General features: G+C 45.5%; 1 protein-coding gene and 1 long non-coding RNA gene across 2 annotated transcripts in view; one reads left to right on the forward strand and one right to left on the reverse strand.

The window, feature by feature from the left end:
* Nucleotides 1–17,902, reverse strand: part of LOC145409461 (uncharacterized) — a 142,137-nt gene that overhangs the window by 71,405 nt on the left and 52,830 nt on the right. The gene's annotated exons all lie outside the window — the stretch shown is intronic.
* Zdhhc8 (zinc finger DHHC-type containing 8) overlaps nt 6,222–17,902 on the forward strand; it is a 30,550-nt gene continuing 18,869 nt past the window's right edge. The window contains exons 1-8 of the mRNA XM_080279825.1: nt 6,222–6,344; nt 8,095–8,216; nt 8,942–9,099; nt 9,646–9,818; nt 10,276–10,311; nt 12,367–12,561; nt 13,058–13,211; nt 16,033–16,065. Of these exons, the coding sequence (XP_080135951.1) occupies nt 6,253–6,344; nt 8,095–8,216; nt 8,942–9,099; nt 9,646–9,818; nt 10,276–10,311; nt 12,367–12,561; nt 13,058–13,211; nt 16,033–16,065 (963 nt within the window). The 5' untranslated portion in view covers nt 6,222–6,252. The remainder of the gene's footprint in view (nt 6,345–8,094; nt 8,217–8,941; nt 9,100–9,645; nt 9,819–10,275; nt 10,312–12,366; nt 12,562–13,057; nt 13,212–16,032; nt 16,066–17,902) is intronic.

The following is a 17,902-nucleotide window of genomic DNA, read 5'->3' on the forward strand; positions in this document are numbered from 1 at the left end:
TATGCTCGTCGCGTCTGCATAAGAAGATATCCCCATTGTATTCTCTCATATATGTTTTTATTATTATTATTTTATCATTATTACCACTTCTAACGTTTATTTTTTATGTCTGTTAAGTGATAGCTCCATAACATGTCTCAGATTTTCAAACTCATCAAACTTGGAAAAGACGTTGACATGGCACCACTGCTGTCTAGGGTACGAATCTAGAATGGCGGCCAATTTTATCAGCATGGCGGCATTTAATTACTATAACTTAAGAGTGGAGGTCAGTAAAGGGAGTCCATAAGCCGTTTACATTCCAGGACTTGCTTCAGTACATGGTCGAGCCTGCCTCCCTGAATATGGGTAGGAACATTTTCACCTGTCAGTAATGCGGTATCAACAGCATCTAGAAGGTCTTTCTAACACACGCCATTAACACTGGAGGTTTTAACGCCACCCAGACCTGCATGGATGGTGTTAAAGTCTCCGGGTAGAACAGTTCTCGCCTCAGGAATGCATGTGGGAAGGGTAGCCATATGAAAGGAACCGTTTTTATTCTAAGTTGGCCTAAATTTTCGTCCTTTTGCGCTTACCCAAGATAGTGACAGAAAAAGGCAATGCTACCCTGTACATCCTTTCCATAGCACTTTTTTATGACTAGCACCATATTCCAGTGCTAATTACTATGCTGTCAGGATGTAAGCAGACTACTGTATATTCAGTTCCTTTGTGTACACCTTTTTTTAAAGAGTGTAACAGGGAGACGAGGCTACACATACACTGGCAAGCCCCTGCAGGTGCCGTCATCTTGATCCGGGGTGGAAACACTCTTAGGTGGGACACATCACGTCCTGCCTCCTGTAACGGCAGGTTTGTTACTATGAGTGTAGGTCAGTACAGCCAGACCGTAAAATGTGTACACTGCAGGTCAGTAAGGTGTGGTGGCAGTCATTCACTGGCTGGTGGTGGCACTGCCATCTGTCGCACCGCTGCCGTTAACTGCTCCATCGAATGCCTAAATTCTGCCACGTCTCGGGTCAAGGCATCGTGGTCTCTTGTAAGCTTGTCTACCTGGGTGTGGACAGGTGGCCTAGTGTTGCCCTCAGGGCCTGCCCCCGTGGGGTGCGCGTGTCCAGTGGTAGTCTCCTCACCACCGCCATCACCTCGATGAGGGGAAGCCCCGGCTGCAGTATCTCAATCGTCGTGCTCCGTGTGGGACTCCACACAGACGTCCCTCAGTTGTTGTTGCTGATGGGAACGTGTGTCCAGCTGCTACAGTCTCCGGGACAGGTCTTGTACTGCCAGCTGATGATCCCTAACCATGTCCCGTGGCCCTGGTTCCTGCTGACCGGCATTGCCATCTGGGGCTGGCCTGCCAAGGACTCAGCAGGTCGTACTGGTGGCTGGCCTTGCACGGGGAGCAACAGCGGATGATTGTCCCAGGTGTGGGATATTTGAGGCCTGGCACCGGGTGTCCCAAGCACTGGTGGGAGGCGGCGGTGGTGGCTGGGCTACATGAGGGTGAGCGGCAATGTACCGTGGCGCCAGGGTGGTGTGTGGTGTCTGGGCACACAGGAACGAGTGGGTATGGTGTTGCCCTCCACGGCTGCAGCACCTGGGTTGGAAGTGCTCGCCCTTCTTGATTTTTTCCAGGCAAGTTGTACCTTGCTGCTTCCCAGCACAGAAGCGGTGCCTGTGTGCTGCACTACACTTCCACGCCAGGCGCCCACACCCGCTACAGCGGTGGCAGGGCCAGGCGCCGAAACATAGCGTGCGACGCTCCTGTATGCCAGTGCCTTGATGAATACTTTCTCGGGAATCAGCCCCTCTAACAGAGCCATAGCTGCAGCCTGGGATATTGGCCAACCATGCTTCTCTTCACCCACAGGACATTTTCTAGTGTCTCCAGGTGCTCCACGGCCCAACAGACAGCAACACCATGATTGATAGTCCTGGCATGGCGGACCACAGCACCACCACAACGCCCTGACACCCCTCACTGGCCAGGCTGTGTACCGCAGGGCCACCATTCAGCCACGTAGGGATGTGTCTTGCCTTCCCTGAACAGCACCTCAGCACCAGGAAACTGTTTGGCCCGTGAAACGACCCACTTGGCTTGGTCAGAGAGGGAGAGTCACAACCCGAGGGAATATTCAGCATCACTGGCATCACGTTGTTCCCTTGGCACACCGGAGTCCATGACACATTCCGGTGCTGGTACATCGCCGTGCTCCTCTGTGTGTTGGCGTTTCTTGACATTTGTACCCGTGTCGCTTGTGTCGTACGGTGCTGCTCGATCTCTAGCTGCGGCGCCACCTTACACGTTCATGTTTTGTGTTTGTGGCGCCCTAGGTCAAGCGCCGGTCCTTCTTGTCCCTCCACGTCACTCTCCAAGGCCCGTGACGCTTGCGGTGACGGCGGGGGTGACGGCACACACCCACGCACTACGGCCGCTCGGCAGTTACTGATTAATAGATGTATTTTTGTCTATCTGTCATACAGGTAGATTATTGTGTATATATTTATCTGTTTTGTCAGCAGCACCATCCTCCTTCGCCTCCTCCTCCTCCTCCTCCTCCTCCTCCACCTCCTCCTCCTCCTCCTCCTCCTCCTCCTCCTCCACCTTCTCCTCCTCCTCCTCCTCCACCTCATCATTATCATCATCTATCCAACGTGGCCAAAGAGAGACTGACAAGGAGTGTATGAGATGGAGGGATAGGGGGAGACCGAGGATGAGGTGGAGGGGGAGGATGAAGAATGAGAGACTGACCAGGAGAGTATGAGTTAGGTGGAGGGAAAGGATGGAGAGAGACTGACTAAGGGAGTGTATGTAAGTGAGGTGGAGGGGGAGACCAAGGATGAGATGGAGGGATGTGAGTTGGAGGGAAGGCAGCCAGATAGCCTTGACAGGGAGACGTGGAAGAGAGAGAGAGAGAGAGGCGATGTGAGTTTAAATACCTCTTCCTTAGCGATTTATTTCAATCAGTTCCGTATCCTCTCTTATCCTGACCTAGGTGAATCTCTCTCTCTCTCTCTCTCTCTCTCTCTCTATTTATATCTCTGCCCCACATTATCTCATTTAAACGCATAACATTCCTTTGAAATTTAAACTGCCTTTACCATAATGCATATGGAGTCGATCTAACGTTTTTCAAAATTTGACTATTTCGAAAAGGGGATTTGAATTTAACATATATTTAAATTGGCAGATAAAAATGTCATCTTTATTTTTACACTTGTACTTTGTGATGGAATCCGTTGGAGAAATATAGAGGATCGAAATCTATAAGGGACGGATTGGCTACCCTGTGTGGAGGATCGTATGCACTGTTGCCAGTTAGAAAAAATTTGCCTCACCTAATATAGCGGCTCTCCACGCTGCTCGATCTCTGGCAGCTTCCTTAATCAGTCCCATATCTTTTTAGGTCTGCCTCTCACAACCCTACCCTCAACGTTCACACCTCTCACCCTCCACACCCAGTTGTCATCCTCCATCCTCTCCACATGCCCAAACCATCTCAGTCTACCCCTCCTCATCACAACACCAATACACTCCAGTCCCATCCTTCCTCTCAACTCTTCCATCGTAAACCCAGCCCCCCCAGGCCTCACACTCAGGGACGCACTGCACATCCACCTAATCATTGTCATTTCTGTACGTTTGAGCCGGCGAATATCCTCTTCCTTTACTGGCCAGGTCTCACTACCATACAGCATTACACTCCTAACACATGCTGCATACAAAGCTCCCTCAGCACATAGGGAGAGCCCTCTCAGTGTCAGGAGAGGCAACAGCTCCCTGAACTTCTTCCAACCACTGCTCACTCTAGCCACAGAGCTGCTCCAGCCCCACCTCCAGCACAACATGTCTCCCAAATAACAAAACTCCTCCACACACTCAACAGACTCACCAGCAAGATCAATCCTTTCACGCCTGACAATCTCCACCTGCTGTTCCTGACACACCACACACATATGCTCTCCCCACCACACCACACACACACATGCTCTCCCCGACACACCACAAACACACATGCTCTCCCTGACACACCACACACACACATGCTCTCCCTGACACACCACACACACACATGCTCTCCCTGACACACCACCCACACACACACACACACACACACACACACACACACACACACACATATGAAATCAGCATTATCTCACAGTCTTCCTCTAATACCACTACATCTGTTACACACCCACTCTGCCTCTTCTTTGACAGTACCACCACCAGCCCTACACACCATCACTTGCGTTTTATCTGCATTTACTCTTATGCCCTTGTGCCCCATACCATCTCTCCACCTCCTAAACCTTTCCTCCACCTCCTAAATCTTTCCTCCACCTCCCGTATCATCTCTCCACCTCCTAAACCTTTCCTCCACCTGCCGTATCATGTCTCCACCTCATAAATCTTTCCTCCACCTCCCATACCATCTCTCCACTTCCTAAATCTTTCCTCCACCTCCCATATCATCTCTCCACCTCCTAAATCTTTCCTCCACCTCCCATACCATCTCTCCACCTCCTAAACCTTTCCTCCACCTCCCATATCATCTCTCCACCTCCTAAACCTTTCCTCCACCTCCCATATCATCTCTCCACCTCCTAAACCTTTCCTCCACCTCTCGTATCATCTCTCCACCTCCTAAACCTTTCCTCCACCTCCCGTATCATCTCTTCACCTCCTAAATCTTTCCTCCACCTCCCATACCATCTCTCCACCTCCTAAATCTTTCCTCCACCTCCTAAATCTTTCCTCCACCTCCCATACCATCTCTCCACTTCCTAAATCTTTCCTCCACCTCCCTTTTTTCCTTCTCAATCTTTCCTCCATCTCTCCACTTCCTAAATCTTTCCTCCACCTCCCTGTCATCCTTCTCAGTCTTTCCTCCATCTCCCCACTTCCTAAATCTTTCCTCCACCTCCCTTTCTTCCTTCTCAATCTTTCCTCCCTTTCTTCCTTCTCAATCTTTCCTCCATCTCTCCACTTCCTAAATCTTTCCTCCACCTCCCTTTCTTCCTCCTCAATCTTTCCTCCATCTCTCCACTTCCTAATTCTTTCCTCCACCTCCCTTTCATCCTCCTCAGTCTTTCCTCCATCTCTCCACTTCCTAAATCTTTCCACGTCTGATCTCACTCCCTCTCTCCGATTTTTTTATGCAAGGAAAAAGGAACCCAGGGCTGAAAAAAGAAGATAGTTACCTGCACGAAAAAAAAAAAAACATACCAAATAACAGAGATCCGTTCCATTACCTTCGTCATGTAAGGAAGCTCCGTAACACCCTCTCGTAAGCGAATTAGTTTGATATTTGCACCTTTCTGTCCTATTCTGTGTTAATTAAATCCTTCCAATATCGGTTTACTCTGCTTAAAGCTCCCTAACACCTTTTCCTAAGTGATTTATTTTGTTTATTACACTTTCTTGTCCTATTCTGCATAAATAGCGTACAAAAGGATATTAACCAGCCATATCCAAAAATAGATCGCTAAGGAAGAGGTGTTAGGGAGCTTCCTGGCGTGACGAGAATGCTATAATGGAGAGAGAGAGAGAGAGAGAGAGAGAGAGAGAGAGAGAGAGAGAGAGATGCCGTGGTAAAGAGAGAGAGAGAGGATGTCAGAGAGAGAGATGTCACGGTAGAGAGAGAGAGAGAGAGATGGATGCCATGGTACAGAGAGAAAGATTGATGCTGTGACAGAGAGAGAGAAAGGGATGCCGTGGGAGAGAGAGAGAGAGAGAGAGAGAGAGAGAGATGCTGTGGTAGAAAGAGAGAGATACCTCAGTGGAGAGCTATGGGAGAGAGAGGGGGATGCCGTGAGAGAGAGAGAGAGAGAGATGGATGCTGTGGCAGAGAGAGAGAGAGAGAGATGGATGCTGTGGCAGAGAGAGAGAGATGGATGCTGTGGCAGAGAGAGAGAGAGAGATGGATGCTGTGGCAGAGAGAGAGAGATGGATGCTGTGGCAGAGAGAGAGAGAGGGAGAGAGATGGATGCTGTGGCAGAGAGAGAGAGAGGGAGATGGATGCTGTGGCAGAGAGAGAGAGGGGGAGAGAGAGAGACCGTGGGATAGAGAGAGAGAGAGTGGGATAGAGAGAGAGAGGGAGAGAAATCCCATGGTAACGCTGTCGCCGATGCTCACCTGTGTGGAGTATTTTGGCCAGGGGGTCGCGGATACAGTCGTCTATAGCTGAATGAAAGGTGCGGCCATGTTGTGATTGTTGAGATGGGGTGTTGGAACAATATTAGATAAAAATGCCAAGCTGTGAGCCCAAGACACGTTTTATACCAGCCACGTGTGCTTGGACGCTTCTTCTAGCCTGCACGACTTTATTTTTCGTCTACCCGTGAGTATGAGACCCAAAGATAAGGGAAAGATGGAGGAAATATTCATGGTTGTTCCTGGTTAAAGCGTAAACAGACTTGGAAATCGAGGCTTCTGGTGGTCAAAAACGGAGATATATTGGGAAATCAAATGGCCAAAATATTAATGGATGTTTTTAGGAGATCCACATAGCGTTAAATGAAACCCAGACCTGATAATTTGGCCATATTTGGTCGGGTTGTCAGTTTCGGTCTAGTGAAGCCATATCTAGACCGCTTCCTACATATTCTGAGATTTCAAATGTATTTCGAGTTTTATGACTCTTTTTCGAAATATTTACTGCTCTGGACACTCTTATTTTATTTTAATGTATTTTTCTGACCAATCTAAGCTGTCTAACACTCCTAGTCAGTCTCAAACCAGCCTAACCTAACACCCACCCATCCTAATCCAGGCAGTCCCCAGTATATATCGAGATTTCAAATATATCTCACAATTCTTTTACGTTTTTTCGATCTATTTACAGCTGTGGACACGTATATTTAATTCTAATGTATTTGTCTAACAGATCTAACCAGTCTAACACTCCTAGTCGATCCCAAACCAGCTTAATGTAACACCCACTCTGACAGACCCAGTTCCCTTCAATCCTAATTCAATATTTCAACTATACCTCGATTTTTTTATGCTTTTTCTAGATATATTTGCAGCTCTGAACACTGATATTTAATTTTAACATTTTTCTAACAAATTTAACCCATCTAACACTCCTAGTCAGTCCCAAACTAACCTAACCAAACCTCCACCCATCCTAACCCAACCAGCTACCTGCATGTCTCGATTTTGTTGATGTTTTTTCGATATATATACAGCTCTGGACATTTACATTTCATTTTAATATATTTTTCTAACAAATTAAATGCTTCTAACACTCCTAGTCAATCCCAAACTAACCTAACCTAACCTCCAGCCATACTAATCCATCTACCAGTGTCTTAAATGGAGTTATAAGTTCTTCGAAAATCCTGAGACTCAAAGTTTGTTTATATATGGTAGGGTTGCCAGATGCTGCCATTTAGAAAAGCCATATTGAGTCAGCTTTTTATTTATTCAAAGTTTTGGATATAACACAAAATTATTATTATTATTATTATTATTATTATTTTTTTTGTATTTACTCTTTTGGATACATTATCTATTTACTGTATCTATCTATCTATTATCAGATGCCTCAATCCCGTAAGGGGTGGCCACAAACAAATTGCCTCCATGTCGCCCTGTCCCCCACCATTTCACTGCCCTCCCCCTAGCTCACACCCCTCTCTCATATACCTCTCCACTCCATCCATCCATCTCATATTCTCATCCTTGGTCACTCCCTCCGCCTCTTCCCCGCCGCCTCACTCACATGCAGCCTTCTAGTCAGTCTCTCGTTCTCCATCCCTCCATCTCATCCTCAGCCTCCCCTTCCTTTCTCCCCCATCACCTAACTCAATACTCTTCTTGTTAGTCTCTCACTCCAGCCTCTCCACATGGAAGTACATGTTATTAAAATAGGTTGTACTACTACTACTACCACGTCTGCCATTACTACTGCTATTATTACTGCTACCACCACTACTGCTACTGTCACCATCCACTATGGTACTATTACTATCATGACTATCCTTGTTATATTTCAGGTTTGTCACTATATCCGTGAGTCCTTTAAATATTACTATTCTCCTACCACTACTACTATCATTACTATTACTATCCTTGTCGTATTGCAGGTGTGTGTCGCTGTACATCCGATGGGGGCTTTACGTGCCTGTTTATCAAGGAGTCGTCACACTCTTCGTTGTGCTCAATTTTTCTCTCGCCACATTCATGGACCCGGGAGTCATACCAAAAGGTGAGATTTTGAGTTTTTCGATGGATTCTGATTGGTGTAGGAGCTTAGCACTGGTTCTTGATTGATTTAGCTTGATTATTACACCTTTGTTTGCGAGGTGGAGGATGGCAACTGGGTGTGGAGGGTGAGAGGTGTGAACGTTGAGGGTAGAGTTGAGAGGAAGGATGGGACTGGAGTGTATTGGTGTTGTGATGAGGAGGGGTAGATTGAGATAGTTTGGCCATGTGGAGAGGATGGAGGATGACAACTGGGTGTGGAGGGTGAGAGGTGTGAACGTTGAGGGTAGAGTTGAGAGAAAGGATGGGACTGGAGTGTATTGGTGTTGTGATGAGGAGGGGTAGACTGAGATGGTTTGGGCATGTGGAGAGGATGGAGGATGACAACTGGGTGTGGAGGGTGAGAGGTGTGAATGTCTGGGGTCAGGTTGTGAGAGGCAGACCAAAAATGACCTGGGACGAGGTCATAGAGTGTGACCTAAGGGGTAAGGGACTGAATAGGGAGGCTGCCAGAGCTCAAGCAGCATGGAGAGGATGGGAGCTGTGAATGTTGGGGGTAGGGTTGTGAGAGGCAGACCAAAAATGACTTGCGATGAGGTCATAGAGTGTGACCTAAGGGATAAAGGACTGAATAGGAAGGCTGCCAGAGATCAAGCAGCATATTCTGTGTTATCTGTCCACCCACACCTTTGTATACCCAGTGTTTGTTAATAATTTCTGTTGTTTCAGCGTCGACAGATGAGGATCGCGATGATGACTTTCGTGCACCGTTGTACAAGAACGTTGAGATAAACGGCATTACAGTTCGCATGAAATGGTGCGTCACGTGTCACTTCTACAGACCTCCAAGATGCTCACACTGCTCTGTCTGCAACCATTGTATTGAGGTACGGAAATCTCTCGTTTAATCTTAATCATAATGTGCGTGTGTGTGTGGGAGGGGGGAGTATTTGTGTTTGTGTGTGGGAGGGGGGAGTATTTGTGTTTGTGTGTGTGTAGGGGGAGAGATGTTTGTGTGTGTGTGTGTGTAGAATGGTGAATGTTTGTGTGTGTGTGTGTGTGTAGAACAGGGAGGGATGTTTGTGTGTGTGAGGGGGGGGTGTTTGTGTTTGTGTGTTTAGGGGGAGATGTGTGTGGGGAGGGGAGAATGTTTGTGTATGTGAGGGAGGAATGTTTGTGTGTATGTGTGTGTGTGTGTAGGGTGGGGGGAGATTGTTTGTGTGTGTGTGTGGGGAGGGATGTTTGTGTGTGTGTGGGGGGCAATGTTTGTGCCTGTGGAGGGGAGAATGTGTGTGTGTGTGTGTGTATTAATGTTCGAGTCAATTCTCGTAGTTAAATATTGGCACAGTGATGAAGACAATAATGACAGTAATAATAACGATGATAATGACGATGATAATAATAATGATGATGGTTTTTCTTCCTGTTTTCAGACCTTTGATCATCACTGCCCATGGGTGAACAACTGCATAGGGCGTCGCAACTATCGCTATTTTTTTATGTTTTTGTGTTCGCTCAGCATCCACATGATCTCCATCTTTGCCTTCTGCCTCGTTCACGTCCTGGAGAGAAGGGACCACCTCACGCAAGTCAACACCATCGTTAGGTGGGTCCAGTGGCCATCGTTCGGTCATTTGTTCATTCCTTTCTGACTTTCCCTCCTTCTTTCCTTCCTTCCTTCCCTCCTTCCTTCCTTCCTTCCCTCCTTCCTTCCTTCCCTCCTTCCTTCCCTCCTTCCTTCCCTCCCTCCTTCCTTTCCTCCTTCCATCATTCCTTCCTTCCAAAATTACTATTATTCCTTACATTCTTCCTTCCCTTCCTTCCTTCAAAAATTGCTGTCATTCCTTCCTTCCTTCCTTCCCTCCCTGTGATGATGATGTTTGAAATGTGGATAATCATAAAAATTGTGATTTTATTAATATTATTATTATTATTATCATTATTATTATTATTATTATTATTATTATTATTATTATTATTTACTTTAACTTGGGTCATGTGTGTGTGTGTGTGTGTGTGTGTGTGTGTGCATTTCCCATCACTGATACTTAACACCTTCTCAGGTTTACTAACAATCCTGCCGAGTCGATGTTGGTCAGGTTAGTGACGTAGTTCAGGCGGTGGTTCGTTCTGGGGTATATTGTCGGTGATGTAGGCAGCTGTAGCATCCTTTAGCACCCTTTCCTCAGTGGTTAATTCCCATCTCTCACATTTTTATTCCATAGGTGATTCTGTAGAAGGTCCCCCAGACTACTTTATATCATAGAACACCTTAGCGTCATTTCCTAATTGATTTATTTCACAGGAGACATTGTAGTGTGTCTCCCATCCCTGTTGAATCCCAGTATGGAAGAATTAGCTTGCTTGTGGTTGATGGGTTTGCTTGGCCAAGAGAGACAGGGCTTGCTAAACAAATTGTCAGACATTAAAACACACACACACACACACACACACACACACACACACACACACACACACATACATACATACATACACACACACACACATAGATACTGACACACACACACACACACACACACACACACAATCTTATCACGGGTATTTTTAGTTGTAATATAAATTGGCAGTAAAAGGTAGAGTATTTTTTATCATGAAGTAATAATGATAATTTTAATCTGTTACAGTAGACCCTCGCTGCTTGATCTCTGGCAGCAAATCAGTCCTTTATTCCAACTATGACATTACAGTAGACCCTGGCTATAATGGACTCATTGGGGGGGGGGGAGTAGCCTGATCCTTTAAAGCTGATAGTCCGATAAACCGAAAGTCTGAGAGTCAATTGTCCCTTATATCCAATGGTCTCCCTTGTGGTGGGATTCCAAGCGCGTGTTTGAAAGTAAATGAGTAGCACTTCTTCATGACTAGTACGGAATTATTATAGTCTGTTTAAGTGAGTGCAAGAGCATATTCTACTACTGAAAATATCAACTATACTCATTTTACACCAGCCTGGCCCATAACTTCATTTGCAGCTTATTTCACATGCTTTTCATAGCACTTCTTCATTATTATGGCATTACTATAAGCTTTACAACTCAGCAGTAACGATGGGGAGGGCAATTTCAGGCCAGGTTGGAGTAAAAGGGGTTAGGAAACAGGTACAGTAATCCCTCCAAGATCCGATGTAATAGAGCCAAAGGCATGTCCAGAAAGTGGGTTTGTCCGGATTCTGGGAAAATGCCTCCTGGACAGGTACTTATGGACCCCAACCCAGCCTGACTTTGAAAGCCACCTACATAACTCCCTACCGGACCTGCACAGCACCTGTTTAAGACCCTATGCACACAAATATGGGACAGAAGCCATGAAATAAATGAAAAGGAATCAGAGAATGAGGAATTAGAAGTGAGTATGGAAAATATTTAGCAGTGTACAGGGTACTTACAACAGGTCCGTGGCCGTTACGAAGATTAACCCGCCTCCTCTATGGCTGTGACAGTGGTGAAGGTGCACCTGAAGCACTTACAGTGTTGTGCTGCACTTAATCCTTTGCACTGTGAATTATAATTGTTTAACACTGCACATTCTGTTCTTACTTGCGTCATACCAGTTGCAACCGCCAGTGTTGCACTCTGCACTTAATCCTTTGCACTCTGAATTCTAACTTCTTAACACTGCACAACACTAAATTCCCATGTGGTCTAGTGCTGAGGTATTGCAGTCTATTCACTGTTTATTCACAAAAACGAGCACATGGGCAGCCATGGTGACGAATGTGTAGTCACGACGGTAGGTAGGCGGGAACTGGGGAGGATGCCGGGGTGCTCTGGAGGACGTTGCCGGAACTACGCGCCAAAACACAGCTGTTCGTAACCGCGCGGCAAATGTAGAGTAGAGATGAACACATATCTTTTTTTTTCCCCTTCCTAAAGACCCGAGCCCAAAATGTCCAGGACTTGGGCGGCCGGGTTTTGAAGGGATTACCAGTACTGTACTTATTAAATCCGATATCCAGTCTATTGATGTCTGTTATAGCCAGGGTTGACTGTAAATAACCTTGAATCTCCATACACAGGATTGACTAGGCATCTCTACCCCTTACCCTTTATATTTAACTTTTCTTCTCCCAGTATGGTGGTTTTGGCAGCTGGGGATAGTGATAGATGGTAATGGCAGTGAGTTTTCCTTTGCAGTATGGTGGTGATGGGTGTCATAGCCCTGCTGCTCATACCAATCCTGGGTCTTACCGGATTTCACATGGTTCTGGTCAGTAGAGGGAGGACCACGAACGAACAGGTGACGGGAAAGTTTCGAGGAGGCTACAATCCCTTCTCCCGAGGCTGCTGTCGAAACTGCTGCTTCATCCTATGCGGACCACAGTACCCTAGGTGAGCGAGAGAGGGAAAGGAGGGGGGGGGAAGGAGAGAGAGAGAGAGGATGATGCATGACAGGGAGAGAGGGAAAGGAGGGAGCGGAGGGAAGGAGAAAGAAGAGAGAGAGCGGAAGGAGAGAGAAATGTATATGAGTGATGATGCTGTGAGATGGAGAGAGGGGAAGGAGGGAAGAAGAAAGAGAGAGAGGGAAAGGAGGGAGGGAAGGAGAAAGAGAGATAAATGTGTGTGTGATGATGCTGAGAGAGAGAGGGAAAGGAAGGGAGGGGAAGGAGAGAGAGAGGAATGCAGGTGAGTATGCTGTGAGGTGGAGAGAGGGAAAGGAGGGGGGGGGGAGAAAGAAATGTATGTGAGGGCCAGGTGAGGAGTAGATTATTATTATTATTATTATTATTATTATTATTATTATTATTAATATGCCGTAGGGTGGGAAAGGATGTCTGGATGATGATGATGATGATGATGATTATTTTTATTATTCTTCTCTCTGCAGTATAAAGCGTCCAGGGAAGTATGTGGGGCGTCACACCAAATCCAAACCTTCCAGCAACTCTCAGGCTCCCGTGTCCACCATCACCAGCCAGAGCCAAGTCAGGGTGTACATGGACAATGGTGTACAGGCCCCCAACTCCACCGCGTACAGCCAAGTGAGTGGCGTACATGGTAGTCTGATGTACACGGATTTTTTGCTGTCTTCTCCAGGGGTGAGCAAATTTTTCTGACACTCCTCTGCTGGTTGTGTTTTCTTTCTTCGTGTAATTTGTGTGCGTGTGTGTGTGTGTGTTTTTATGCGAGGAAGAAGGAAGCAAAGGCTGAGCCTGCAAAACATTCCTTCCAAGAAGAAAAAAAAAAACAATACAAAAGAAAGCCAAATTCAAGATCCGTTCATTACGAGATGCCTGGACACACTGCGTCTGAAAGACTGGAGATCATAGGAAGTAGGAAATACAGACAGAGGGAGACAGTTCCAGAGTTAACCTGTTGCATAAATGAAGGACTGGGAGTAACGGTTAACTTTTGCATAAGAGAGTTGGACAAAAAAGGGATGAGAGTTTTTTGCTAGACGGGTGCTATGTGCCAGTCGTAGAGGTGGAGGACTGCAAGCAGGCAGTTCAGAGGAGCAGTGACCACTGAAGTAGCGATAGAAAAGAGATAAAGATGCAACAGTGCGGCAAAGAGACAGAGTTGAAGGGAGTCAGTAAGAGGAGGAGAGCTGATGAGACGAATAGCCTTTGACTCCACCCTATTGAGAAGAGCTGTATGTGTGGAGCCTCCCCACACATGAGAGTTGTACTCTACACGGGCAAATAAAACCCCTGTATAGAGTCAACAACTGTGCAGGGGTAAAGAAGGTATGGAGTCGGCTTAGCACACCTAATCTCTTGGAAGCAGATTTTACAAGAGATGTAATATGATCTTTCCAAGATAAGTTCCGAGTGAATGAAACCCCAAGCATGTTCAAGGATGATGCAGGATTGAGCTGGATATTATTAAACATAAGTGGGTATACCTGTGGAAGATTTTGTCAGGTTGATAGGTGTAAAAACTGAGTCTTTGATGCATTAAAAACAACCAGATTATTTTTACCCCAGTCAGAGATACGAGCCAAGTCAGACATCAGGTGTATCATAGCCTCAGCCCTTGCCTGTTGAAGTAACTGCTGAGATGGACGTTGCGGGAACTGAATGGAAATGTGTCATACTGCCTTCCATATCTCTCACTCCTCCCCAAATGACGATATCCTTCCATCTCATAATCGTTTGTGTGTGTGTGTGCATGCGTGCGTGCGCGTGCTTCTGCCCCTAAAAATAATGCCAATAAATCCATCCATTGTCATAGCCAGCAGATGAGTGTTAGTAAACTTTTGCACATTACTGTTAAAATAACTTAATAAATCAGTGTTCCTATATATATATTTCTCTGTGTATTGAGTTATTTATCTGGTTATTGCACTCACTTGTTATTTTTATCGTATACTTCCATTATAGAGACTAACTAGGAGAGTAAGAGATTGACTAGGAGAGGGAGATTACAAAAAAGAAATATTGAGGTAGTCATAAATTGATAAAGATAGAAGTGAATGGAGAGAAGGATTGAAGTTGATGGAAGTGTGACAATTACTAGAATATGATGCTAGTCACAAAGAAGTGCTGTGTTTGAGTAGACAGGAGGACTGAGAGGGAAAATAAAGCAGGTATATGTGTTTTACTCTAACTTGGCCTAAAATTACCCGCTCTCCATCTTGAATTCTGAGTTGTAACAATAATACTAGAATGATGCTAGTCATGAAGAAGTGCTATGGAAAGGATGTAGGGCTGTGTTATTGTCTTAATATTTATTAGAGATATGCCAAGATCAACCCCTGAATATTATGCTAGTCACGAAGAAGTGCTATGGGGAGGATGTCGAGCCATAGTATTGTCTTTTTCTGCCATTGTGTGTGTGTGTGTGTGTGTGTGAGAGAGAGAGAGATAGAAAGCATTAGGATTAATACACTGAGGTGGTTTGGCCATGTAGGTAGGATGGAGAGAGAGAGACTAACTAGGAGAGTGTATGGTGGGGTGGAGGGAAAGAGAGGGAAGGGGAGACTGAGGATGAGATGGGGGGATGGAGCAGAGAGGTATATGAGAGAGGGGGTGTAAGTGGGGGGAGGGCAGTGAAATGGCACGGGATAGGGTGACATGGAGGCAGTTTGTTTGTGGCCACTCCTTGCTGGATTAAGGCGTCCGGCTATAGATAGATAAATAAAGACAGATAGATAGTAAGTAAATAGATAGATAGATAGACAGATGGATAGATAGAACTGTTTGGGGTAGGGAGCTCCAGCCTTAAACGCAGTGTGTCCTGGCATCACAAAATGAATGGATCTTGCATGTGGCTCTCTGGCAATTTGGTTCTGTATTCTTTGGAGGGAATGATCTAGCCGTTAGAAGATGTTAGACCGCTGGGAGGATGTTAGCTAGATTTAGAAGATGGTAGTGGATGTTAGAAAGGTGTATATATTAATCAGAAGCACATATAGCCAACTTAAACTCATCACATGTCTTCTACGAGTGAAACATTGGAAGAGGATGTGGGTGATGAGTTTGGGTGGATGTTAGATGGTGTTTGGTGATGTTAGGAGCCTGGGGGGGATGTTAGGAATGTGTACAGTACTAATTAGCAACATGTACAGCCTAAATTAATCCCATAACATCATCAGTAAACCCAAATGAGGGGAAAAAATAGAAATTGGAGAGAAGGTTTGCATGACACGCAGAACCCGATCTTTAAGTGGATGTTAGATGGGGTTAGAAGGTGTTAGGAGGCTGGGGGAGGTGTTAGGAATGTGTACAGTACTAATTAGCAAGATGTACAGCCTAATAAAATAATCAAAACCCATAACATTTCCCCATACACGCAAAAAATAGAGAATCGAAAGGAAGGGTAGGTTTCCATGACACGTAAACCCCGATCTTTGCCCTACAGGATACGGCAGGGTTGATAACACAGGATAACAATGTGAGTACCCCCTGCATGACTCGTTACCTGCTCGTTAGCCCCTCGTTTGAAGTTGTTTACGTCGTCGGTTGGTTAAATTTTGATTAGGGTCGCGGAAAGTTGATCATGCTGGCGCTTTTAAAAATAGTGATTGTGGATTTTCAGAGTGGATCAGTGTTAATTTGTGTTTTTGCAAAAGTACATAGATTTGGAAGGTACACACACACACACACACACACACACACACACACACACACACACACACACACACACACACACACACACACACACACACACACATACTACATACCTCTACACACACACACACACACACACACACATACTACATACCTCTACACACACACACACACACACACACATACACACACACACACACACACACACATACACACACACACACACACACACACACACACACACATACTACATACCTCTACACACACACACACACACACACACATACTACATACCTCTACACACACACACACACACACACACACACACACACACACACACACACACACACACACACACACACAATTATACCACCATGACCTTAGCATCAAATATTGAATAATAAAATAAATAATAATAATAATAATAACAATCGTAACAACTTTAAACGGGGCTGATTTTACGTGCATGGTGGGCGTAGATAGATTGATAGATAGATAGATAGATAGATAGATAGATAGCCAGTGCATGACAGTGTAGTAACAGTTGGGTTAAAAGTTTGCATAGTAATTCTCCCTCGCTGAAATGTTAGAGACTGACTTGGAGTGAAATATTAGAGACTGACTGGGAGAGGTGAAATATTAGCCAGCAGAGTTAAGTGACAAGCAGAAGAGGTGAAATATTAGAGACTAACTGGGAGAGGTGAAATATTAGCCAGCAGAGGAAAGTGACAAGCAGAAGAGATGGAATATTAGAGACTGACTGGGAGAGGTGAAATATTAGCCAGCAGAGGAAAGTGACAAGCAGAAGAGATGGAATATTAGAGACTAACTGGGAGAGGTGAAATATTAGCCAGCAGAGGAAAGTGACAAGCAGAAGAGATGGAATATTAGAGACTGACTGGGAGAGGTGAAATATTAGCCAGCAGAGGAAAGTGACAAGCAGAAGAGATGGAATATTAGAGACTAACTGGGAGAGGTGAAATATTAGACAGAGAATCATACCAAACCTCTCAGCTTAGGAATATTAGCCAGCAGAGGAAAGTGACAAGTAGATGAGGCGAAATATTAGAGACTAACTAGGAGAGGTGAAATATTAGCCAGCAGAGGAAAGTGACAAGCAGAAGAGGTGAAATATTAGCCAGCAGAGGAAAGTGACAAGCAGAAGGGATGGAATATTAGAGACTAACTAGAAGAGGTGAAATATTAGCCTACAGAGGGAAGTGACAAGCAGAAGAGGTGAAATATTAGCCAGCAGAGGAAAGTGACAAAGAGAGACTAACTAAGAGAGGTAGAATATTAGAGACTAACTAGGAGAGGTGAAATAATCAAACTTTTTACCCAACTTTGTAGTGCATGTCTGCCTGCATGAGTCATAGTTTAGACCCCCCCCCCTCCAGTCATGCCCCTGCTCTCCTAGTCGATCCCTACCCTTACACCGCTAACACCAGGGGTATTGGTGGTGCGTTGGTTAGCTCTGGCAGGGCAATAGTAGAAGGACTGGAGATCAATTGTATGGTTGGATTTCCTTGGTAGATTGTATCCCCCTATTCTTTGGTGTACATAGGGACCTTGCTGTAACATTGGTGGTTGTGGGTCTTATTCTAGGGGAAGGATTTGACTTTGAAAAACTGTATGCCTTAACCCTTGCAATCCGGTAACTT

The sequence above is a fragment of the Coenobita brevimanus genome, chromosome 9, assembly GCF_032717465.1.
Source record: "Coenobita brevimanus isolate Jiangsu-jjx chromosome 9, ASM3271746v2, whole genome shotgun sequence".
NCBI lineage: Eukaryota > Metazoa > Arthropoda > Malacostraca > Decapoda > Coenobitidae > Coenobita > Coenobita brevimanus.